Below are 25,126 nucleotides of genomic sequence, written 5' to 3'. Positions count from 1 at the left end.
TTTTTTTTTTTTTTTTTTTGTTATGTTCTTACTGTTCTTCGCCTGTTTGTTTGGTTAATTTTTGGTCAGGGATAAGGTTTGAGTACAAAGCTGTTGATCTTATGAAGGGAGAGCATTTGAATCCTGGTATGTTTTTATCTTATGCTTCTAATCCTTTTATTATTATGAAGCTTCCTCTGTTTTGGTTCAATATGGAACCAATTCAATTTTGTTCCAATTTTAATGGTTAGAGTAAACAACCAAAGTGGGTTATCAAAGACGGAAAAAGTGAAACATGATATCTAAGATCTCGAAAAATATTATTTATAAGGATGTGGAATCTCTCTCTAGCAGACGCATTTTAAAAATCTTAAACGAAAGCTCGAAACATTATTTATTATTAGAGTGTGTAAATCTATTTCTCTAATAGACTGTTTTAAAAACATTGAGGGAAAATTCCCAACATTATTTATAAGAGTGTAAAAACTTCTCCCTAATAAATATAAAGGGAAAGTCTGAAACTAAAAGTTCAAAAAAGATAATATCTACCGACATCGACATTAACATTAGATGTTTGAGCATGTCTTTTGGACGTACAAAGTTGGTTCTTGCAAAGCTAATTAGTTGTCGTCCACAGAAACGAGGTATTAGCCTGCTCATGTTTGGATAAACGATGTCGGCAAATGTTGGACTATTGGCAACCACAAAAGCTGTTTGATGAAAATAAAATTAATTTTAGATCTTTGTTATTTTATTTTATTTTTTTTCATTAAAAAGTGGTTGTACCCAAATAAAATTGGTACAAAATAGAAGATATTTTAAATTGCATTAAAGTAACGATTTGTGCTCAGGATTTAGATTAGGAATCGAAATTTAGATTTGACATAGAATTCCGACATTTTTCTACAACATAATCAAGTTACTGTGAAGATTATTCTAAAAAACCAACACATATCAGTATGTTTTGTCTTCGCTCACATGTATTATAGTAAAAATTTTAAGGAACAAAAGATCTCTGAGAGCTGTTTCAAATAGAGTAGTTGGGTTCTCTGATAAAACAAATGATTCGTTCCGACAACTTTGGATAAGATTCACCCTTTGAATTAGTCAGTCTTACAAAATCGATCGGGCGGACTGGTTGGGAAGGGGTTCTTAGTGGAGAAAAGAATTGTTGAGAGATAGATTCAACTAGTTGGTTAGGACGAATGAGCGGTTGTGCAGCATGCTCCAGAGAAGATTGACCCTGAGAGTCAGTCTAGTCAGAAAGGTGTAGAGGTCACCTAACATAAAATTGTTCGAAACAAAACAAATTTAACGTTATGAATAAAAAACGAAAATCTATCTTGTTGGTATAGGTAGTAATTTTTAATTTTTTTTCAAGTTTTTCTTAGTCATCCTATTCTAAGAATCACACTCATTCAGATATGATCTCAGTTCATTCGATGTACCTCTCTTTTACTTGGTATCACACGCCTTCTCCTTCACTTTTCTCAATGCACCTTAAGTAGCACATCGAGAGAAGTTGTCTTGCATGATGACGACGTTTCATTCTCCCGACACCTTAAAAGTGACATTAGGAGAGGTGTTTTTCCTCACATGTTTTGTAGCATCCCGAGATCAAATTACAGATCATTTCTCATTATTTAGTCCTTTTGAATTCATGTTTGAATCATAAACAAAGTTGAAGCTAATTAATTTTCTTGGTTCTTTCCTCCATGTTCTTGGGGTGCTTAGACTTTCTAAAGCTCAACCCTGTTGGGTTTGTACCTGCTCTCGTGGATGGCGATATCGTTGTTGCCGACTCTTTTGCTATAATAATGGTTCGTCTTTAGATTTCGTATATGATAAACATATCTAATAAATCTTCTACTAGATCTTAAGTTTTTTTAGTTTCGAAATGTTACAGTATTTAGAGGAGAAGTACCCTCACCATCCTCTGTTGCCGAGTGATCTTTATAAAAGAGCTATCAATTACCAGGTATTTTGCACGTGTTAAATTTGTACATGAACATAACTTAACTAGTCAAAACGTTATGTTTATATTTTCTAAGATTTGAAGGTTCGGTTCCCATATATCATTACGACAGCTAATGATTTTTTCTTAATCTAAGTTTAATCGATATATGATTGAACAACTTGTTTAATAACACCGTCGTAATGTGACTCTCTTAGTATCGAAATAAGTTCTCAAATAATTGATGGACGTTATTGTATGGAACATTGAATATGCGCAGGCTGCAAATATTGTTTCTTCAAGCATACAACCTCTTCAAAACCTAATTGTTGAGGTGAGTGATTAGTTGATGTGATGTCTTTTATTGTATGTTTTCGTTATTTTTAAGGTTTGAAATCTTATGGATATTAATTTACAGAATTACATTGAGGAAAAATGTGGTGTAGAGGACAAACTCTCTTGGGTTCATATGATCATTGGAAAAGGTTTTTTAGGTAAGTTTTGAGTTTTTTTTTTTTTTTTAATTTTTTAAATTTTATGGCGACAACGTTCGAGTCCGTGTCTAATATAATAAACTATGAACTTTCGAGTCCGTGTCTAATATAATAAACTATTAAACTTTCAATTTTGTGTCTAATAAATCTTTGAAATACTCAAAATTTTTAAAGTTTAAAAAAATCAACAAAAATTCTAAAGTTTTGGAGCTAAATTTTGTAATTTAACCCGGCTTTTAAAAATAACATGTGATGTCCCACATTGGTTGGGAAGACAACAAAACACAATTTATAAGGGTGTGGAAACTTTTTCCTAACCGACTCGTTTTGAAGTCTTGAAGGGAAGTCCGAAAGAGAAAACCCAAATAGAACAATGGTAGATCTGAGCCGTTACATAACATAACATTATTATACCATATTCAAAATGAACGAGTACACGCCTATGTTTCTAAATATCATGAAATTGGATGGGGTTTTAAGTAATTTTTGAAAGTTTTTAATTATATTTTCTCCCATTTTTTTTGTTTATCAGCACTTGAGAAGTTACTAAAAGATCATGCTGGAAAATTTGCCACTGGAGATGAAATTTACCTGGTTAGTTTCATAGTTTCAACTTTGAGTTTAGTAATGGTCTCATATGTTCAGGTATATATCGTCTTGTTGATAAGCACTCTTGATCTTAGGTTCGGTTTAGTAACTATTTAATTTTGCAAAATATATTAAACATAAAAATTTAAAGTTTATTTAACATGAATCTGAAAGTTCAAAAGTAAACTTATAATTAATTTAATCGAGTGTTAGTTGAACTTTATGAGTGGATGTTGAGCGTTTGAGAACAAGGTAGAAGGAAAAACATAAGGAACCAAGCCAATAAAACGAAGCCCAACTCAAACAAATGGGAAAGAAATTAAAGGACTCCGAGACCCAAAGGAAAGGAAAAGGCAAAGGAATTTGGTCGAATCCTAGATCCCATCAGCCTCGACAAGAGGCCGAGATTGAGCCAAGATCGAGCATCAAAATATGAATGTGAGAAAGCTTTCTAGGAATTTTTACTACTTTATGTCATAGCGTATTATATTGCAACGAGTTCTGCCTTGATCAAGGTAGAAAGTGGTGGTCAACAACTAGTTTACCATACCAAAAAAGTGGTCGAGGTTGAGACTAGATAACCACATGTAGAAAAGTTTTCCCTCGAGCACGAGATTACTCTCATACTTCCAAGCACATAAATGAATTGTTCTTATTACGCGAAGTTCAAGTACGTTTTTCCTTATCAACAAGTGACTAGAGCAAACATGGATTAGCCATATTAAACCAAGTCTACTCGAACTTCACTTGAAACACCTCATCATCATAGAACGTATTATTTCTTTATAAGAGTAATTTATATTGAGTTTCTTTTGTGCAAGTTTGAAACGTCATTATGTTTGATAATCAACTATTTCTTATCATTTGCAGGCGGACTTTATTTTTGGCACCTCAACTCTACCGCGCGCCATTGAGACATTCAATGTTGACATGGTATTAATTCCTTCTCATAAAATTTTCATTTGCTCAAGTAAAGTTCTACGACTAACTTAGTTCTTATGGTTGGGTCAAATTTATTAATCGTGTAACATTTTTTAAATTTAGAAGGATAATGAGCTCGTATTTACTATATATTTAGCTAATTATGTTGATTGGGTTTAAGATGAGTTAAAAAGAAGAAAAGAAAAGGGAAACTTCCAAAAGAATAAAAACAAATATGAACAAAATATGCAGGTTCATTGCTGATCAGTTCTTGAACTTCAATACTGTTTTGCAGTCCAAGTTTCCACTTCTGTCAAGATTGTATGAGGAATACAAGGAGGTACCAGCATTTGAAGATGCAGCACCAGAGAAGCAGCCTGATGCTCCTTCTCAAACCTCTGCCTAAAATGAACAATACACACTTCATGGATTTGTAGTGTTGGTCGTGTATTTTGGATCATCTTGAACTATTTTGGTGCTTTTGAAAAGAGTTCTCGTGAAATCATCAAGTAAAAATTATCATGAATTAGTATAATAAAGGAAAGCTTTTTGGCTTTCAGTTTGATGTTTCTCTTAAACAACTAGGTATTAATTAAATCAAAACTGTCAGAATTGCAAGCTAATACAGAGTAAAGAAATAAGTTTCATTAAAAATATCAAAAAGTAACAAACCCAGGCAAACAGAAACTCCCTCATTTCACAATGTTCAAATAGACTTAATGGTACTAATGTCGACATAAATTCCATATCAATTTAAAATCAACAAAATCGACTAGCTTAGCTTAGGCAGCTTCAGATAGAAAAGCTCTTCCAGGCTGACGGTTTGCTAGAGGGCCATGGCATCCAAGAAGCTGCACAGTCCAATAGCCATATTTTGGTCATATTGTTGCTGCTTATAAGTGATGAAGACCCAAGAAATATATAAGCTTATGCTACAAAGATATAATCCTATGACACAAATCCCAACCGAAAAGCCATTCATATCATCTAGTGAATAACTTTGTTGTATGTCTTAGAGACGTGCCATACGTTTCTTTAGATTCAATTGGACCTTGTATTGGATGTTGTGAGTACTAGACAACCCGAGCAAAACTTAGAGAAGACTATTACCATCCTAGAGGTCTACGGTTCAAACCCCTACTTTACAATATATTAACTCAAAAGATAAATAAATGGATAAATACTTGGCACTAAATCGTTTTAGTTTAATGCAACGAAATTTATTCTGAAGAAAAGAAAAGGTAGCCTCTCCTAACTACCATTAGATTCATTCTCATATATCGTGCTTTTATAAACAAACAAACAGAAAAAAGCTCAATCCATTTCCAACAATTAGAACAGAGAAGCAATTATATAGTTGTCCACAATGTCGCTAACCTTTGCATTAACACCATCGGGCATAATCTTGTTCTCTGACTTGAACTTTAGATAATCAGCTCGGCTGAACTTGGTGAATCCCCTGAGAAAAAAAACAATTTGGAATAATCAACATTCAATCAAATAAAATAACAAAAGGTTCCCATCAGATCCCAGGCAAATAACAACGATTCTGAAAAGTGCACACATGAAATTCAAGGCTATGGAAACTGAAACTACATTAAATCCCAGTTAAGGGGCATACCACTTCCTGCTAACGATGATCTTCTGACGACCCGGGAACTTGAACTTAGCACGGCGAAGGGCCTCCTGAGCATGTTGGCTGTTGTTGTCCTTGCAACGAACAGAAAGAAGAACCTGACCAATGTCCACTCTAGCGCAAGTTCCTTGGGGCTTACCGAACGCACCTCTCATTCCAGTTTGGAGCCTATCAGCCCCAGCACATGAAAGCATCTTGTTAATTCGCAGAACATGGAAAGGATGCACCCTAACCCTCAAATGAAACGCATCCTTCCCAGCGAATTTCGACATATACTTATTGCAGGCAATACGAGCTGCTTCCAAAGCCTCACTGGATACATTTTCTTTCTCCCAACTCACAAGATGAACACAGAAGGGGAATTCATCAACACCTTTCTTCTTCATTCCAACATCATAAATCCTGATCTTGGGATCGGGGACACCACGACAAAATCGCGATTTTGGGTAGGGCTTATTCTTAATTTGACGATAACATCTAGCAGGTCCTAGAAAATCAAATGCAAAAATAATGAAAACCAATCATCAATCAATCGGCATTTGCAGATAACAAAGCTTTTTCACCAAAGATATATCCTAACATTAAGGATGAAAAATGTTCACTAGAAAAGTAAAGGGAATGGAAGAAGGCAGAGGAAAGACAATTACTTCTCCCCATGGCGTTCGTCCCCTCGTCCCTCTGCTGCTGCGAACGCGAACTTCGACCTGCTAGGTCGAAAATTAGGGTTTTAGATTCTTTTAAAAGAAAGATGACAAGAAAACTTTTGTAGAGGCCCAGTTTGTAGAGGCCCAGTATTTACGGGCCGGGAAAGGCCCAAATGCAAATAATATAAATAATAGGAGAAAACGATAGAAAATTCAGCTGTAGTCCCTAATCTTTTTTCTAGACTGGTTTAGAGAATCTAGCTTCCACCCTAAATTGTTTCTATACTCAATGGTCTTACGGGTTCCAGTGACATCGTTCACCCTACTATCAAGCCGATTGAACTTTCTTGGTCATATTTATAGTGGAAGTCTACTAGGTCCTTTGGGCGTGTCTAGGTGGTTACATCTTATCTCTCATTTCCAAGACATTCGGGATTAACTCCTCATGGCTAATCCAACCTCTAGGTACACTCAAGTCTATACCTCTACTCGTCGCTTACGATTCTATAGTGCTCGATTGATTGAAAATGCACTAACCTATGTCAACTCTAAAACCGCCCTAAACTTAACTTGGTTCATGCTTGTTTTGCTAGGGAGATACTCTACACGACCCAGATCTACCGCTAGCAAATATTGTCCTTTTTGGACTTTCCCTTTCGGGCTCGCCCTCAAGACTTTAAAACGAATCTGTTAGGGGAAAGTTTCCACACCCTTATAAATGGTGGTTTGTTCTCCTCCCCAACCAATGTGGGACATCACACTACCGATCGCCTAGAGCATGAAAATCATATTCTAAACATTCATGCATCCTAAGCACATAATTACATATTCCATGTAAGCATTCTCTTGAATCTAGCATACAATTTGACATGTAATTCAAATATGCTCAACGAAGTGATGACGTCCATCAAACACTCGGAGTGGCGATTACAGAATCACTCTGACTCCTTTCTAGCATAGCGAAAAGTATTAAATAGACATATTTCATCAATTTGATTGTTTTATTTACAAATAAATAATATTCATTGTAGGAAAAATCTAAGATTTTTAATGTAAACTTAAACCGTATGTGGTTTAACATACAAAATCATCATGTTCAAGTAATAACTTAAAAGGTTTATAGTATATGAATAAGTTGGATGTTTTATCTGGGTAACATTATTGATACAGTTTACTTTCTATATGAGTGGGGTATCATATAGAATTAAATTGTATAAAACTAAACTACGAAATATTTAATTTATTCTTATAAATTTGTTAATGGAGAAGATTAATATTTCACATGAATATCAGAATTTAATGAATTTTGTATTCAATTCAATACCTCGTCCGGCAATAAAAATGTCATTTATTAAATAAAAATGTCACAAACGTTTAAATAACTTTCTTCCGTCAATAACTAGGCATTGGGATGAGATGTCAATCTATTCAAAGAATTAGAACTAGAAAGATATCTTCTCAATCAACACCTCATCCATCTCTGATTCTTCGGACTCTCTATCGATCAAATCACCATGGTTGATCCTTACTTTCTCTCACCATCTACTGTTCATTCGATTTGATTTTGTTTTGTTTCGACTTTGATTTCCTCAGCTAACTTGATTTCATCTTCTGTTTCTCAAGACTGAAAATGTGGCGTCGCCTCCGTTGAAGCTTTACTCGTACTGGCGAAGCTCTTGCTCTCAACGTGTTCGAATTGCCCTAAACTTGAAAGGTCTTTCATCTCTTCTCCATTTTTCTTCTCTTTTCATCTCATGGTTTTAATTTCTGTCTGGTAATCGATTGTTCGCTGTTCGTTGTTTGAGATTGCTTTTTTTTTTTCTTCTTCTTTAGTTCTGATTGTTGTTGTTGTTACTGTTTTCAGGGCTAAATTTTGAGTACAAAGCAGTTAACCTACTGAAGGGAGAGCAATTCACTCCCGGTAATGGTTATGCTATCTTTTCTGTATTTTGGATTTAAGGTTTTCTACGTTTACTCATTTGTTTCTGAGGAAGTTTGTATTCTTCTACCATCGTCTTCTGCTTTTAAATTTCTTTCTCAAGGAAGTTGAAGCTGATTTTCTCCGTTTACTTTGTTTTTGTCCTTGTTTTCCTGATGTTTAGAATATGAAAAAATCAATCCCATCGGTTATGTACCTACTCTCGTGGATGGGGATATCGTTATTGCCGACTCTTTTGCTATATTAATGGTTTGTTCTTTTCATTTCCAAATTATCTATGATAAGTTTTCAGTTGTGTAGCTGTAACAGATCGCTTGTATTTGTTTTAAACATACAGTATTTAGAGGAGAAGTATCCTCAGCATCCTCTGTTGCCAAGTGATCTGAGTAAAAGAGCTGTTAATTATCAGGTATGTTGCATTTGTTAATCATGTCTGGGATTAATGTACATTTGATACTTGCAAATGTGCAAGAAATGCGCCAAAATAACAAGGGAGGGACTAGTTTGTATGGGGGCTGGGGACTAATATCTATTTGTGGAAATTGCAATTGTATAAAGCTATGTGGCTAGAAGGACCGCAATGGAGGGAGCCTAAGGATTCTTTTTTACCCGTTGTTGTATGTAACATTAAAGTAACTTCTTTAAGTTTTTTCTCAGGCTGCAAACATTGTTTCTTCTAGCATACAGCCTCTTCAAAATCTAGTTGTTCTGGTGAGCACATGCATTCTTTTGGCATTTAGTTGATTTGATGCTCTTTTATTGTTTTTCCCCTCATTGTGTTTTGATCTTATATATATGATGTTTTCCATTCACTTGTTTGTTTCCTCCTTCTGCTTGGTATTTTTGAGGTTTTTAATCTTATTTACTAATGAACTGTTTTCTCAATTTACAGAAGTACATTGAGGAAAAATCTGGTCCAGAGGAAAAACTTCATTGGGTTCAACGTGTCATTGAAAAAGGCTTTGCAGGTAAGCTTGAGTTGCGATGAAACATAAGAATTAAGAACTTATTTGGACAAGTAAGGTACAAAGGTTGAAAAACAAATGGTTGCTGATTAGTAACTGTTGATTCTTATCCTCATAATTGGTAAGTAATCATTTATATACATCAATCTCTTTTATATAATCAGACCAGGTAAGGACATGGTGCATGATAAGTTAGACAACTTAGACTGAATTTAGACAAGCTTACACTGTACCAGTTCAACAAAATTTCCTGCGAAAGACAAACTTAGCACATGGAATAGATGTAGGACATGCAATGATGGTGTGCAGTCTTAATTTACATAACTGACGTCTAGTTGTGTTAATTGTCATCAGTCAGCTTCAATTAACCCTCCCTCAACTTGAGACAGGAAAAGGAAAATCTGCTAAAACCGCAGCTGTCTCACCTCTTAATTAGTATAATTTCTGAAAGAATTATTTTTTCTTCCATTGACGTGTGTTTCACTCAGTTTCAGCGCTTGAAAATCTACTAAAAGCTCATGCTCTCTCAAATCTTAATATGTATATAGCTGAATGAGTTATATATTTTTTATTATCATTAATTTTTTCTGCATTTCTGTGTGTTTCAGCACTTGAAAAGCTGCTAAAAGCTCATGCTGGAAAATTTGCTACTGGAGATGAAATCTTTCTGGTTAGTTTAAGTTTGTTCTCAAGAGTTATCCATGATACAGATGGTAGCAGTTTATAGAAAATCTAAGTGATTATCTCATCTGCATATCATCTTGCGGTTTGCCCTCAGGTTGAATGGTGGCCAAAACTTTTATTGTGGTCTATTATGAAACTGTATTGACAGAACCCAACCTATTTTACAATTCAGGCAGCATTGCAATAATAAAATAGATTTCTTGGCGTGTTTGGTGAAAAATACTTGTGTTAAAAGTTAATATCTTGTCGGAAGGGTGATGATTAGTACAGTCTTCAAATGGAGTTTTCATTTGTAAACCTTTCTATAATTATTCTCTTTTCGACATTGGTGCCAATTGGAGTGCATTTATGTAAGTTCTTAGGCGTCCTTCAATATGGCCTATTCTCCCTTTGGTGACTTCATTATTGATGAAAGTTGTTTTTTTAACTAAAAAAGAAAAACAGATTTTTTGAGTTTACAGAACTATAGTATATATCGAACTTCTTTTATGCATCTATTGAGATCAGCCATTTCTTATCATTTGCAGGCGGACGTGTTTTTGGCTCCTCAAATTCATGGCGCCATTAATAGATTCAGTGTTGACATGGTATTACTGGTTCTTAAAATTTCATGTACTGGTTTTAAAATAGAGCTTACTTGTCCCATCTCTCTGCATAGCTTTGTTAACGATGAAGTACTAATACACCTTGAATACTTTGTTTTTCATTGGTTCAATATTTTTTAAGCACGTCTATTGGCCTTTAATTTGCACCTTCATTAGATATCTTTCATATATTTATATTTTAAAACCTTATTAAGAAGTGAAAGGAGGAGAGCAGTCGGAACTAGGAAGTACTATATTGCTATTATTTGAATTGGAGACTGATTAGCCTATCAGCCTATAGTATGGTTACTTCCCTGATTACCGAGGAAACGAAGATTGCTTTTCTAGGAATATTAAGGGAATTATTAGATATATTATTAGGACTGAAAACAGGGCATAATTCTCATTGAATAAAAAGTTTTTAAGAAAGTGTTTGTAAATAGGATAAATTTTAAGTTTGGGTCCTAGTAGTCCCAACTCTCAAAATTTAGGAACTAAACTTGTAATTTCACTTAGGATCGTTGGGATGGGAAGAATTTGGAATGCAGTTATTTTGGGGAAGTTTAGGCCTTTTGAAATGCTTAGATATTGAATTTTCTTTTATCATTTCAATTTTCATTGCAAATTTCGGATCATATCATTCTTATTAATCATCTGTCTGCGATCGAGTTTAAATTATTAGCGGATGACGATTTATTAATCTATTCGTATCAAAAGAGTACTCGAAAGGCTCTTCACAAACCATTAGAAGCTAGTATAGTTTTAATGCACTTACTAGATTTATGTAGTCATGATTTGTATGTGTTTGCTAATGTAGTGTCAATCATTTCTATCTATTCCTTTCTCTCTGCTCCAGCTGACCAGTTTTTATCTTGAACATTCTTTGCAGTCCAAATTTCCACTTTTATCCAGGTTGAATGATGAATACAATGCCATAGCAGCATTTCAAGATGCAGAGCCATCAAAGCAGCCTGATGCTCCTCAAAGCTCTAGCTAAGATCAACAGTAAATTTCATGTGTTTTGAAGTATAAATTTTAGAGCACAAGTTTATGGTTTGTGAATATCAATATGCTGCTTTCATTTTCCATTTCTGGATCACTTTCAACTCTTTTGGTTCTTTCATGTTTTTTGTTATTTCCCCAAATTAGATTTAGATTTGATGATGTAGTAATAAAGAAACAATGTTGACTTTTTAAGATCATATGCAACTGTACACACATTACACGCATTACACGCATTTTACTTGAAAGTAAGAATGACAGATTTATTAATTAGTTCTCAGATTCATTGTTTTGAGAATTTATTTGAAGTTAGGATTTTTGGATTAAGTTTAAAATGCCATAATGTTATATTTTTAGATTTTTCTAAATGGAAGTTGATTTGTAGTTCGAACAACTATTTCTTTCGTTTGGCATACACCTCGAAGATCAAGATTACTGCAACTTTGGTGTGTTTTTGCTAGTAAGAAACTCTCCCCACAAATTGTTTTTTTTACTTCGTTTATTTGTTTCAATATATTTTGGGTCAAAACCATCCTTTAGTATCAAATCTAGGATATTATAAAACAAATGTCATGACCATACAAAGTCGTCGGATGATATGACGATGATAAAGATCGAAAAGATCGAAAAGAGGAAGAGTGTAACACTCCAATAACCGTGTAACACTCCACGTAACCGTGTAACACTCCGGTAACCGTTTATTTTTTCTCCAAGGCTTCCACGAAAGATATATTAAGGTATTCATCTTCTTTTGAATTTTTTTTATAAACTAATTCATATGTGGAAAGTTTTAATATTAACTGTTAAATAAATTAAAAAGTATAAAACTTGAACGCCTATTATTTATAATATAAATATTAATGAATAAAAATTAAATCAATAAATATATTGTTTTCCTTCCAGTGTTTTTATTAGATATAATAAAATAGAATTCAGATTGTTTGCCAAAAAAAAAAAAAAAAAAAGTCCTTTCAATTATTTCTATTAAAGCAAAAATTTATATAAAATAGATTTATTAATTTTAGAAATTTTGAATACGTAACTAATTTATTAGATATTTCAAAAATAAAAAATGTATAAAACCAATTAACCTGAATTTATTATTAATTTTAAAAAATATATTTTTGTGTATATATATATATTTATTTATTTATTTTAACTCTTAAAAAGAATTTTAATTTTTTAAAATATATATTCAAATTAAGTTACAATTTTAATTAAATATTTGAAACTAAATAAATAGATATTTTTTCTTAATAAATAAATATAAAGAAGACTTATTGAAATCTAATATTGTAATTAATTTTTTTTTTCAAAATTCAAATTACTTCAATATTGGTTTGGTCTCTGGTGTGCCCTAATCTTTTTCCGTTTCAATTCAGCCCTCTCTAACTCTCTGTCGATCGGCTCTTCCTTCATTCAGCTCTCCCGAATCCGCCGGAGCCCTCCAACTGGCGACCGGCGACTGACCGCTGTTGCAGCTTGCAGCCTTGAAGCCGCTGTCGTGCTCTCGACTACTTTCTTCTCCTCTTACGGTATTCTTTCTCTTTTCCTTACTTTTCAATTGATCAAATTGAAGTACGTCAACCTTCAACTGAAGTATCTACAATTTCATTTCTAGAATTCCCCGTTCATTAGCTCCTATTGATTTCTCCTCATACTCTGATCACTTCCAATTTCGGTAAACATTTCAGATCTAGTGTAGTTTGTAACTTCAAACAGACATCCGGATAATTCTCTTTCTGAACTTTTGTTATGAACTTTAATTGTTTGGATTTTGATTATTATACTATGTTCCTTCTATTACAAATTTCAGATAACTGAGCAACTAGTAAGGTCTTCATTTTATTGATTACTCGGGACTAGAAGGGGGCAATGGAAGCTCAGAAAAAGGAAGAAGATAATTTAACTGCTCCTGCCAGTTCCTCTGGGTTTTTGGGTAAATTGGAAGAGAAGTATAAGGAACTCAAAGAGAATGCAGAAACATATCCTTATGTGTGGGGCTCATACATTGTTGTCTATGGTGGTTTTGCTCTTTGGACTGGCTATAGATGGAGAAAGCTTCGGAAGACCGAGGATCGAGTACGTGTGCTACAGGAGAAGCTTCGACAACGTTATGAAGCCGAACAGTCTGCCAAACAATCGGCCAATTCAGTGGCATCAGTTGAAAAAGTCTCGCAATCTGTTAAACAGCCTCCTTCCAATCAGTAACCAGGTTTTGAACTAGTTTCATGTTGCTCCTTACCCCCACCCAGAAAATAAGCTATTGGTTGGATATATATATATATATATATATATATATATCACATGGGCAATTGAGAAGAGTTCCAACGTGTGGAAATTTTGGAGAATAGTTTGATTTTTGATGCCTCTTTTTCTTCTGACTGGTATTTTTGTTCAGGTAGAGCATTTTTTGAAATGTTGAACATGTGAGACTTCTTATAACTCAATTAGAGGGGCACTTTTGATATTTTTTTGTATGCTGGAAGAGATAATAAGTTCAAGATCACTTATGGAGCTCTTTTTTTAGCTCCTTTCACAGGGGATTTCCCTTTATCCTTTTCTTTCCATATTTTTCATCACATCAATGAAAAAAAAGCTTGTTGGCAAAAAAGAGAGAGCTCTGTTCTAGTTAAAGATCAATTGTGCAATGTAAATAAGGAGTCAGAAGAACAATTTACTTTTAACACATAATGACCTTTGTTGGAGGGAGTATTACTGTGTTCAACAGGATTCGAGCTTTTCACCTCTTTGTTGAAGATACTATTACCAGAATTGGACCCGTTTTTGGTGAAATAAAATGGTAATGCTAGCTGCTGCACATCGTTTCCCATCGACGTGCTTCAATGCAAGGAAGCTTTAGGAAAGACTGATTGTAATTTGAGAGTTTAGGCACTTTTACTTCTCATTAAAGTTCAAAGTTCTTTCCATTGGTTATTGACAGAGCTAATGGAAGAATACTTTTAGGTTTTATTGGATCTTTTTGAGAACTGATAAGATTGCTTTTACTATGCATTAACTGTTCTATTAACAAGTTTTGGGTGAAATTACATACCATTCAATACTTCTCTTTTTAATTCTTTTAGCAAGAAATATATGAACAGCCTTATTTTAGAATGATATTCTATGAAGAAAATATTTTGAAGTATTTTGCTGGAAATATGATGGATTGAATTCTTCATTCAACTTTTGTTAGTTCGACATTTGCACAGGTGGGGATCTAACCATTGGTCGTTCAAGTGGTAATTGGTGGCTTATCCAATAGATTTGGTTGTTTTTCTTTGACCAATTGTTTGAGGTAACTCGATTATGCATATTAGATTTTGGTCGTTTTTCTTTGACCAATTGTTTGAGGTAACTCGATTATGCATATTTCCCGATATTTAATTGGGTTCAGTTTTGATTCGACTAGAAAATTACTGAACTTATACTCGAAAAGAGAAATGTTTTGATGTATATGGGCAAAACTTTGGATGCCTAAAGGTCATAATTAAAAGTAGAAACAACTATCTGGGTTAGAAAATATGCATTCACTATAAATTAAGATGTAAAAATTCCAACTATTACAGGGAGTTCAAGACATCAAATTAAAATCATTGAAGAGCTATCTATATCCTATCCGGTCACATGCCATGGACGAAAAGACACTTTTCGACCACTTGTTTAACTAATGACAGAATAAGATTTAGATCGACGTATATGAACAACATGACTATCATATATATACACACTCATGAAACATGAACAAGATCAATTTTTAGTTTTTCTTTCCCTGGTTTTGCTAATATGTGCTAATGTGTTCGTGTTGTGATTTCTATTTTAAGCAACTTTTAATGGAGGAAAGTCAAATTCTATAAGACATTCATTCATGATTCATGGTCTAATTCTTCCTCCATAGTAACAAAGCTTGCAATGGAGCTCAATTTTTAGCTTTACGACCCCATTGTTATGGCTAATGGCTTTTCACTTTCACGAGACACTCTGGAGTTGTTCGATGATGAATTGCTTTGCCTTTGATTGCCGTCCTCCTTATAAGCCTGACACCCTGCATCACTTTGAGGGGATTCATTAGGAGTATTATTATCGGCATTTTCGTTATTTGTTGCCGCTGCATCTTCGTTCACAACTAAGCCAAGGGAGACTCTAAAACCACATGCACGTGAGATGATTCTATACAAGAAAGTTAAGAACCAAAAGAACCAAGGGAGGCAGACCAATGATAAGCCTGCGACCGGTAGCCACGCGGTGTTTTCGGTCTCAGGTAGGGTAACATACATCAAAAGGCATCCGCCGCCGCTGAGAACAGAGAGGAAGAGAATGAAAGTAACGATCCATATTAATACACGTCCAACTGATGGATCGACCAAAGACATTTGGTTTTAGACCTCTCAATGGATCAAAAGAGGGATGAAAGCTTCAAAGCCTGAGTTAGAAAGATGATCTTCTTCGTGTGACCATCTTCCATCTTCCTCATTTAGACACGTTATGAATCAAAAGCTCGTGATAGAGTTGAACCGAAGGCAATCAAGATTGTTTTGTGATCAATTGTGAACCGAAAAAATTTGAAGAAGTGAGAGGGAGGATGATCATGAAGGGTCTTGCACGCAAAGGATTGGTTTGAAAACTTTGTGGAGAGATCCTCACGAGTTTCAGTTTGGAGGAACAATATCTACAAAAAAATTTGGTCATGTTTTTTTTTTAATGGTGTTGCGCAATTTCAGCTCTCTCAAAATTAGTCAATTTTTTCCTTTTTTTTTAAAAAAAAAATTAAATTACTTTTTAAATTTTCTTTATAATATACCAATCACGAACATCTAAAAAAAACCTAAAATAGTTACAACACAAACGAAACTTTTACGATCGTGACTAAATGTGGAAGCTAACTATGATGAACTATCTCATGTCTTCCATAACAGACGCGTAAACTTTATAGGGTTCTCAATACCTAATAATTAACCCGCTTTTGGAGTTAGGAGATGAAATATATACACAATGTCTATTACTATCCGACTCGTAGGACCGTGGAACCTAAAACCTAAGTCCACTTTATTTTCAAGGTAAAATTGAATGTACATTTATTTCATTATACATGGTCTATGTACATGGACACAGAACCCGTTAGGTGAGTATCGAACTTTTCTAGGTCTGATTATGGGCATGCGTACACTCGCACAACCAAAACCAACAAATAAAAAAAAAAAAAAAATGGACGCGTAATAAAGTATCATAATTTTATGCGTACACATAATACATGTCAATCTATGTTGAATTGAACACATAACATACATGAAATCTCACAATGTAAGAGAAAATAGTTGTTCATTGATACGATACGTTAGCATGTATTCATGCATGATCATAACTCGTAACTTATGTGATTGACATTCATATCATATGCTATTTTTTCATACATGATGATGATTCTTAGAAATTATGATTAATTATCAGTGACATATCTTAATTACACAACATCCAACAAACTCATCATGATGACACATGTTAGTTATAGGACATACGATTTATCCAACCAAACACGAACTTGAAATGTAGTAACCTACTAGATCGAGTTGTAAAATGCCAAAATGTAATGCACGAAACTATAACGAACATTCGAACAAGACATAGGCGTGACTTGCAGCGAACAATATGCAACCACGACTTACAATGAACTGAATGCAGTTGTGACTTGCATAAAATCAAATCAGTCATAACTTGCAGGGAAATATAATGGTCGATCGAAGATGAGAGTGATACCAACGGTTGGATATGATCCACGGTCGAAATATACTGAATAGATAAATGAAGTAAAAAGAACAACTTAAGAGTAGAGTTTTTTAAAGCAGAATAACCTTAAACACTATGCTTTTCAATTCTCTTTGTTGTTATTAAGGAGAAAACACTCAAAAATTTCCTTGACTTTCAAGTTAAAACCACTAGCAATACTCCTAAATAAATCACTAACTATTTTCCTAACTTATACAAGTTAGTAACTATTTTTATCAAGTCAAGTTTATTGATTCACATTCTTACCGGTAAGTTTGACTTTGGTTGAGAATCTTCACTTCGACCAACTCTTGCATGTCTGTAAAGCTTAGCCCTTGCTAGGGCCTTGGTGAGAATATCAGCACGTTTCATGATATCCTCTAGGCTTCTTTGGTTGAGATGACAAGTTTGATATCCCATTTTTCTTACACTCTGGTGACCTTCCTCTGGGTCTCCTTGGTTGAGATGATAAGTCTGATGAAACAAACCGACTTGTAGGTTGCTTTTTGCTGATTTAAGTAGCCTATAGTTTCTTCTTGGCACTGTTCTTTGGTTCCTTTTTCTCCTGACCCACCGATTTCTTCTTCCCTTTTTTGTTCCCAACGCCAAGGGATACTTTTGGAAGATATTGATGGTCTTTCAATAGTACTTTATACATACGGTTTTGCTGTTTTATTTTTATCAACACGGATTTGTTTCTGTTAAATATCTTGTGGAATGAGCCGACTAACTTCATTCTACTACATTCTTCTGTCATTTGACTAAGGCTAATAATATTTCTCTTCAAACTCGAGATGTAATATATCTTGGTCAATAGACGTTGATCGTCGTTCTTACACTGGAGCAAGATGGATCATTTGTCTTGGATCGGTACAATTTATTCGTTTCAATGCTTCACGTTTCCAATGAACTTCTCATTAAGCTCTTTGAACTTTGCTTAATCTTCGATCATGTTGGTCTCCATTTGGTCTTTTTTGTCTGCAAGGAGGTTTGTCATAACCTTCTCTTCATTGAGCCTCAATGGGTTGGACATTTTTTCGGCCAAATCAATGCATGCTCTTCATCATATGTAATGTGAGGTTTACCTCCTCATCCCACTCCTTGTTGCGGCACTCTACCGCATGTTGCCCATATTTTCCACAAACGTAGCACTTGATCATGCTCTTATCCTTCCAGGGGTTGGCATTATCATGGGTTTGTGAAGTATTGTTACGATCTTCTTTGTTGCGACGTTCGTGGCCACGGCCGTAGCCACGCCCACGCCCACGCCCACGACCTCTACTTTCATTGTTGTGGCTGTCATATCCTTTTGTACCTGAAAATGAAGAATCAGTTGCATCTTTCCTTTTCAATTGTGCGATCCATTCCTTGTGTGAGTAAGAGATGTTTATTCTCCTCTCTGTCGTTGTAGCAACGAAGTCTCTACTCATGGATTTTAAGAATACCAACAACCTCATCAACCAATATGTTATTGAGGTCGCCAAACTACTTAATGGAGGTAACCATATGTATGAATCTCAGGAGAATAACTCAAAAGAACTTCTTGACGACAAAGATCTCCCCCAGTTTGTCGTTTATGGAATGGATGCCGTTAATGATTATCGTCAACTTCATAGCAAAGTCGTCTATTGACTCACCGTCCATCATGCGGATGGCCTCAAACTCACTCTTCAAGGTCTGCACCTTTGCTTCCTTGACACATTCTACATTCACATGCATTATTTGCAGCATCTCCCACGCTGCGTGTCCTTCCCTGCCAACATGACAAGGAAGTCTTCTGAGACTACTCGAAAGATGACAGAAAGAGTCATCCTATCCTTATGCTCCTCAACTTCATTACCATGCTCGATAGCATCTCACACGCATTGTGACTGTAAGTTAACACACATCTTTATCAACCATGTTGCATAATTACTCTTCGTGTAACGGATACTAAAACATTACACTCTCCTCCTTTTCGCTCTTTATCATTGCCATATTTCCTTTGGTGACTTTTAAGGTGACCGCATTTGTTTTGGCATCCTAGCTCTGATATCTATTGGATAGGGCCCACAATCAGAATATGTCGAGAAACAAATAAACGAAGGAACAACTTGAGGGGAGAGTCTTAAATCAGAAGAACCTTTTTCAATTTGCTTTTGTGAATCTCTATACATCTAATGAGTACTTGCATAGAAGAAAACACCAACAAATACTCATAAATAAATCACTAACAATACTCCTAAATAAATCACTAACTATTTTTCTAAACTTACCCAAATTAATAACTATTTTTATTCAACATATTTAGATATATTAAAAATAAAGGAGTAAAATTAATTTAGAGGGTTCCGAGCAAACATTTAATATATTGAATATATTAAATACAAAAAGAAAAAAAAATATATTTAATTTAAAGAGTTGAAATTAGTATTTAGTACATTTGATATTATTAAATATAAAAAATATATCTAATTTAAAGGGTTGAAATTAATATTTAATATATTAAATATATTAAATAATATTTAATATATTAAATATATTAAATAATATTTAATGGGAAGGATTTCCATTAATACTCTGTATATTAGATATATTAAATATAAATGGTTTCTAAGTTTGTATCGATCCTCGTTTTATAAATATATAACTTACCGAAATATAATTTATTTTAATTTTTCTTTTAAAGGAAATTGATAATTATTTTATTATCATTCTCATATTTGATTTAACTTAGAAAAAACGAATCATTGCATGCTCATCTAAACATCAAATAGAAGAGGCCAACAATTGGACAACAGGACCCTCAACAAATGGGCTGCCTTTTTGGACTAAATAGCAAATACAGCACATGAACTTTTCAAAGTAGATCAGCAGAGCACAGAATTTCACAATAAATTCACAAATATGCGGTAGATGTCTTTCACATCATCTCCTTTAATTCAATTTCAACGACTATGATGAACATTAAAAACAAAGGCCTTTCAAAATATGGCATCCTCACCAAGTCAAGGAGGGGGCTTTCGCGGCTTTCTCCTTGGACAACCTCTCTACCAAGACTCAGATTCAGAAATCCCACCAAAAAACAAAAAAAAAAAAAAAAAGAACGGTTTTCGGGGGCACATCGACACGGTAGTTTCTTGTACAAAGAACAGTTTAAGACGTTTATAATACCTAAACTTTGGCTGAAAATTCTATTGGATTTGTTTGATTGATACTAACCAGTTACTAGTTGAAGCTTGAAGGGCGGCTGCATCTACCTTGCAAGTAATCCTCTATGGAAAATGCTTTGTATTCCACTGCTAACAGAAAGTGAGTCATCTTCCAAGCCAAGCAACGCTAGGTTAAGGTGTGATTGGATGTTAGTAGGTAGAGGTTCTTCGTCACTCGCATCGAATTCGTTTGATTCATCGATTTGTTGTCTTGCCCATGTTGTTATTTCCTCATCACCTTGGAGAAGTTTCAATACCTGAAGTTTTGAATAAAACAAATGAAAGGGAGGAAGGGAAAACAACAACAATGATGACATTGACAAACAATGACAAGTAGAAGAGGCCAAAGAGGTTGTGCATTTACTCAGCTTACCAGGCTGATTTGAGGGCGATGTCTCGGTGCTCGTCTAATACAAAGGGTAGCAGCCAAAATCATTCGACCTATTTGATCGTGGTTGTAGTCACTGCCTAGGCTTGGATCTAGCAATTGTGAAACTTTGCCTTCCATCAGAATTGGCTTTGCCTGTATTACACATCCATCAGTTCCATAAACAAATTTGAGCGAAGTTCAGACAATCAAATTCATGGCAACTTGAACACATTGTCCCAACATATGGATAGTAGAGGTCATACCAAGAAAATTGAAACTTACCCACATTACGAGACTCTCCTCCCCCTTGGGACAATTGTCGTTGATTGGTTTTCTACCTGAAAGTAGCTCAAGGAGTACCACACCGAATGCATAGACATCGATTTTGTCGCTCACTTTTCCGTGCATGAAATACTCAGGAGCCAAATAACTATCATAAAGGAATTTACAAGCATTCTCAAAAACACATCAAAAGCTTCAAGAAAATGAATCAAAACATAAAATATGCAACAGTTACCCAAATGTTCCAGCTACATCAGTACAAGTGATTTGTAAGCACGACGATGCCCAACTAGCAAGGCCAAAATCCGAAAGCTGAACGGGTACACAAACTATTATCAGATAGAGGAACCCTTTGAAAGATAATATGTTTGAGAAAGTAACATATCACGAAACCTGCGGTTCGAAATTCTCCGAAAGAAGAATGTTAGAGGATTTCACATCCCTATGTATCACAGCTTCTTCCCTGCAATTGTGTAGATAGTCAAGTGCCTCAGCAACACCAACAGCAACCTTAAACCTCTCTTGCCAACCAAATGAATTCACATCCTTCTTACAACCTTAAAGAAAACAACCAGTTGACAATGAGAAAACACGGTTAACAGAAATCAAACAAGTGTTATTCAAACATAGACACAGATCTTTACCCTGAAGATTCTCTTCCATACTTCCTCTGGAAAGAAAATCATAGACCAAAACTAAATTATTGTCCTCCAAACAAAAACCCAATAAAGATATAATATTCTTATGAGTTGAAGTTGCAATGATCTCAACTTCCTGAACAAACTCCTTTAGAACAGTCTCAGATGGCCTCAAAATTTTGACAGCAATTTCCTTGCCATCAGGAAGACGCCCTCGGTAAACATAGCTACTCCCTCCTTTACCAACCATATCCTCTAAAAGACACAAACAGAAATACTTATTAGAGAAACATCCAGTCCCAGAAGACAAGGATAAACATATATCTTCAAAGATAGGTACATACCAGGCATAAAATTAGAAGTTGCCAACAAAAGTTCCTCATAAGTAAACAATCTGCAAGTGGACGAGTATTTATCCTTTAAATCCAATACCTCTTTAGGAAGGCTTTCCAAAACATGGCTGGACACATATGGCACAACTGCACCATTTTCCCCATCAATTGTGGAGCTCTGATCTTGATCAGAACTGTTTTGTTTCTGGTCTGGATAAACCAAGGCCGACGATGACTGGAAGTTCGGTATGTGTAATACACCTTGGAACATAGGAAACTTTTTTGATGATTTCTCTACCTGTTGCTTGGTTAAAAATATCCGACGCAGAAGCGACCAACTCGATTTCCATTGCAATGATCCTCGCTTGACAATGGAATTCGACTTCGAAATTTCTTGAGGCTTTTGAAATGGTACCAAAGCCAATGAATTCCAAACACCATTGTCCTGTAACTGGTCCACCAAATCAGTTGCGGAATCATTTCGTTCAAGCAAAGACAGAGCACTCTGAACAGAGTCCCTCTCCGTTTTATCATTACAACCAGAGTCAGATTTGTGTAAGCGGTGACCGTTGATAAAGTTTGCAGCCAACCCAACAGATTTTGATTCATTAATTTCTTCTACAATGGTCGCACAATTCTTGTCCCCACCCTTGTCTGCTCAAATAGGCAAAAGAAAAAAGGGGAAATCATGAACTAAACGCAAAACAAGAATTTACAGCCTAAAAGAAAAGGAAAAAGAAGATGATTAAAAAAAAAAAAGTGAAATAATTCCAACCTCGAGACTGGTCTTTAATTGGGAAAGTCGCTAATCTCTGGAAAATAACTTTGCCATTATTGACGGCTAAAACGCTGAATCTGTTCGACAATTTTCTAGCGCAGTACTTTGCAACCGATACCGACGAACGGATTCTATGGTGAGTTTTAGAAGTACCGAGAATTAGCGAAGCCTCGCCGTAAGAATCAACTTCCCGTCTAATAATTTTCCGGACCGGCGAGCCTCGGCAGACCTTGAGCTTCAATTCAACCTAAAACAAACACCAATTCCGAACTAAAATTCTCATAACCCAAAAAAAAAAAAAAAAAATCACTCTCGATTCACAATCATTTTAACCTGCTTCAGGTTGCAAAATCCGTCATAGGCGGACAATACAGAGTCAAACGACTTCACAAGAGAGAGCAAAGTCGAATTTCCCTCTGCAACTAAAACAAAACAAACAAGAAACCACCAAAAAGTCCACAGTCAGCAGAAGGCAAAAGAAAACCACCAAATCAAGCGCGATAAACGAGGTTAAAAAATAAAAGACAAATACCAACGGCAGAATCAAGAACATGAAGAGCAATGACACAATCGCCAGGCTTGGCAACTTTGACGAGCGCCCAAGTGAGCAGTTCCCGACTCTGAGAATCCATTTTAACCCCGACGACGACCACAGAGCCGCCATAGACGGCGGCAGGGTCAGCGAGGAGCATCATCGGCGCCGCTTAGGGAGGGATATGAGGGTTTCAGAGGGAGGGAAATAGTTCAGGCGCGAAAGAAGCCATTAGAGAACGAAAAGAGCAGAAGCATATGTAGTGGAAAAGGAAAGAAGCGAATCATGGGGAAGAGAATTCGAGGTTAGGGGTAACTGTATTGGAAGGGTTTGTTCCTCTGCTTCGCTATATATAATATTATTCCCTCCTCTTTCATTCTCTGACCGTCTGATCCATCTTTCTCTCTTCATCATATTATCATTTTTTTTTTTTTAAATATAGTTTGCTTAAAATACCATTTTATTAATATTATTATTATTTATCAACTTATTTATTTTTGTGTTTAATAAATATCATTTTTTAAAAAATATTTAAATCATTTTAAACGTTTCATTTTTATATCCAATGTCTTTAAAATTTTAATTTTGTATTTAAATTATTATTAGATTTTTAATTTTATATTTAATAGGATGTTATACTTTTATCTAAAAGAAAAAAGTTTATGCTTTCAAGAGTCTATAAATTTATTTATTATTTTTTATTTTTTAAAAAAACACTTAACCTTAATCTTAATTTTATATTTATTTGAACTTTAATGTTGAATAAATTTTCAACATATTTAAGAAATTAACTTACTAATTAAAAATAAAAATAAATTTTATGTTTAATGGAATTCTAAATCTCCTCAACTTTTATTGTCTAGATAGTTTTGCTCGTATGAGATTGCCTTAATCATAGAGTTCATATAGTCTAGCTCATTTGAAGTTATTTTCAATCATACGGTTTTGGTAATCTAGCTCATCCGAGCTTATCTCAATTATTTGTTTCACATATATAGGTAAGGCATGACTTCATAACTGTTCGATTTTTGATCTCATGTACGTAAGCTCAATCATAGAGGACTGACCTTATCTTATATAATTCATATCATTTATGGTACAACTCTAGTAGATCATCTCATGGGAAATGACATTTTCATGTGAGCTCATATCTACAGAGCACGACCCTCGTAGATCAACTCATGTACATGGAATGAATGACTTCATATGTGATTCCATATCATTAAGCACGACTACAGTATAATCTCATATCACATACGTGCAATGAGTGGCATTGCATGCAAACTCATATCGTTTAAGACATGTCTCTAATAAAATCACATCATATACATGCAAGGATTGACTTTGTAGTCATTACAGTATGACTGACAAAAAATCAATCATGAAACATGCGAGAATAGTTTGTTTTCTTCTTTTAAAAATTTCAAAATCTTCATAGTCAATATCGGTATAATTGAAATGAGCTAAAAAACACAGAGAAAAATGAATTGAAATGACCAAATTGAGTCCAATTGGATAAGACCGACTCATTGAACTAAATCAGTCAACGGTCAACGATCAATAGACAACACAGTCAATGGCTAACATAGTCGAATTGGTTAGAGTGGACCAAATTAGTCCAGTTGAATCGAGTTAGATTGATCAAACTAAAACGTTCATTTCTTATTTAAAATTTTAGAATCTTTTATTAATTAGTTCAAAATAGAGCGAAATAATAATGTTTACCATTTTTAATTTTATAATACTTTAAAAAATTATGGGTTAATGTTAATTATAGTAAATCGTAGTAATTATTATTTCTTACTAAGGATTTACTTAATTCCTTGTATTAGTTGTCGTTTCTAGAGATA

The 25,126-nt window shown here is 34.6% G+C and overlaps 4 protein-coding genes and 1 long non-coding RNA gene across 8 annotated transcripts in view; 3 read left to right on the top strand and 2 right to left on the bottom strand.

Moving 5' to 3' along the window:
* Positions 1 to 11,620, top strand: part of LOC111499784 (glutathione S-transferase zeta class-like) — a 12,356-nt gene extending 736 nt beyond the window's left edge. The window contains exons 1-10 of one of the 3 annotated variants that reach the window (XM_023151471.1): positions 7,611 to 7,733; positions 7,840 to 7,930; positions 8,081 to 8,137; positions 8,319 to 8,404; positions 8,493 to 8,564; positions 8,813 to 8,866; positions 9,048 to 9,123; positions 9,729 to 9,790; positions 10,332 to 10,391; positions 11,278 to 11,620. In XM_023151471.1, the coding sequence (XP_023007239.1) occupies positions 7,731 to 7,733; positions 7,840 to 7,930; positions 8,081 to 8,137; positions 8,319 to 8,404; positions 8,493 to 8,564; positions 8,813 to 8,866; positions 9,048 to 9,123; positions 9,729 to 9,790; positions 10,332 to 10,391; positions 11,278 to 11,385 (669 nt within the window). In that variant the 5' untranslated portion in view covers positions 7,611 to 7,730 and the 3' untranslated portion in view covers positions 11,386 to 11,620. Of the gene's footprint in view, positions 1 to 69; positions 127 to 1,713; positions 1,800 to 1,885; positions 1,958 to 2,213; positions 2,268 to 2,351; positions 2,428 to 2,959; positions 3,022 to 3,885; positions 3,949 to 4,231; positions 4,500 to 7,610; positions 7,734 to 7,839; positions 7,931 to 8,080; positions 8,138 to 8,318; positions 8,405 to 8,492; positions 8,565 to 8,812; positions 8,867 to 9,047; positions 9,124 to 9,728; positions 9,791 to 10,331; positions 10,392 to 11,277 lie in introns of those variants that run through there. The other 2 variants (XM_023151472.1, XM_023151470.1) reach the window with 2 other exon arrangements.
* LOC111499807 (60S ribosomal protein L10-like) lies at positions 4,564 to 6,311 on the bottom strand. The gene is made up of 4 exons (XM_023151501.1): positions 6,220 to 6,311; positions 5,558 to 6,059; positions 5,314 to 5,395; positions 4,564 to 4,787 (listed from the first exon to the last, which is right to left on the bottom strand). The coding sequence occupies exons 1-4, from the start codon at positions 6,227 to 6,229 to the stop codon at positions 4,719 to 4,721; spliced, it is 663 nt and encodes a 220-aa protein (XP_023007269.1). The 5' UTR covers positions 6,230 to 6,311; the 3' UTR covers positions 4,564 to 4,718.
* A 1,100-nt stretch (positions 11,621 to 12,720) lies between the features above and the next one.
* On the top strand, positions 12,721 to 14,023 carry LOC111499806. The gene is made up of 2 exons (XM_023151500.1): positions 12,721 to 12,925; positions 13,207 to 14,023. The coding sequence occupies exon 2, from the start codon at positions 13,266 to 13,268 to the stop codon at positions 13,599 to 13,601; it is 336 nt and encodes a 111-aa protein (XP_023007268.1). The 5' UTR covers positions 12,721 to 12,925; positions 13,207 to 13,265; the 3' UTR covers positions 13,602 to 14,023.
* A 565-nt stretch (positions 14,024 to 14,588) lies between these two features.
* On the top strand, positions 14,589 to 16,122 carry LOC111499813. Of its 2 annotated transcripts, none has more exons than XR_002721005.1 (2): positions 14,589 to 14,688; positions 15,289 to 16,122. It is a non-coding gene; the product is annotated as an uncharacterized LOC111499813 (long non-coding RNA). The 2 variants fall into 2 exon arrangements; XR_002721006.1 differs by having other exon boundaries at positions 14,589 to 14,744.
* Positions 16,123 to 19,936: 3,814 nt separating this feature from the next.
* LOC111499722 (probable serine/threonine-protein kinase PIX7) lies at positions 19,937 to 23,585 on the bottom strand. Its single transcript, XM_023151370.1, is given in 11 exon segments — positions 19,937 to 20,414; positions 20,416 to 20,601; positions 20,718 to 20,867; positions 20,997 to 21,144; positions 21,232 to 21,308; positions 21,390 to 21,553; positions 21,641 to 21,889; positions 21,979 to 22,620; positions 22,742 to 22,991; positions 23,078 to 23,166; positions 23,277 to 23,585. Coding segments are annotated over 11 exon segments (2,172 nt in total). The 5' UTR covers positions 23,440 to 23,585; the 3' UTR covers positions 19,937 to 20,360.
* Between the last annotated feature and the right edge of the window lie 1,541 nt (positions 23,586 to 25,126).

Source organism: Cucurbita maxima, unplaced genomic scaffold (genome assembly GCF_002738345.1).
Source record: "Cucurbita maxima cultivar Rimu unplaced genomic scaffold, Cmax_1.0 Cma_Scf00027, whole genome shotgun sequence".
In the NCBI taxonomy this organism is placed as follows: Eukaryota; Viridiplantae; Streptophyta; class Magnoliopsida; order Cucurbitales; family Cucurbitaceae; genus Cucurbita; species Cucurbita maxima.
This window is presented reverse-complemented; position numbering and strand designations above follow the sequence as displayed.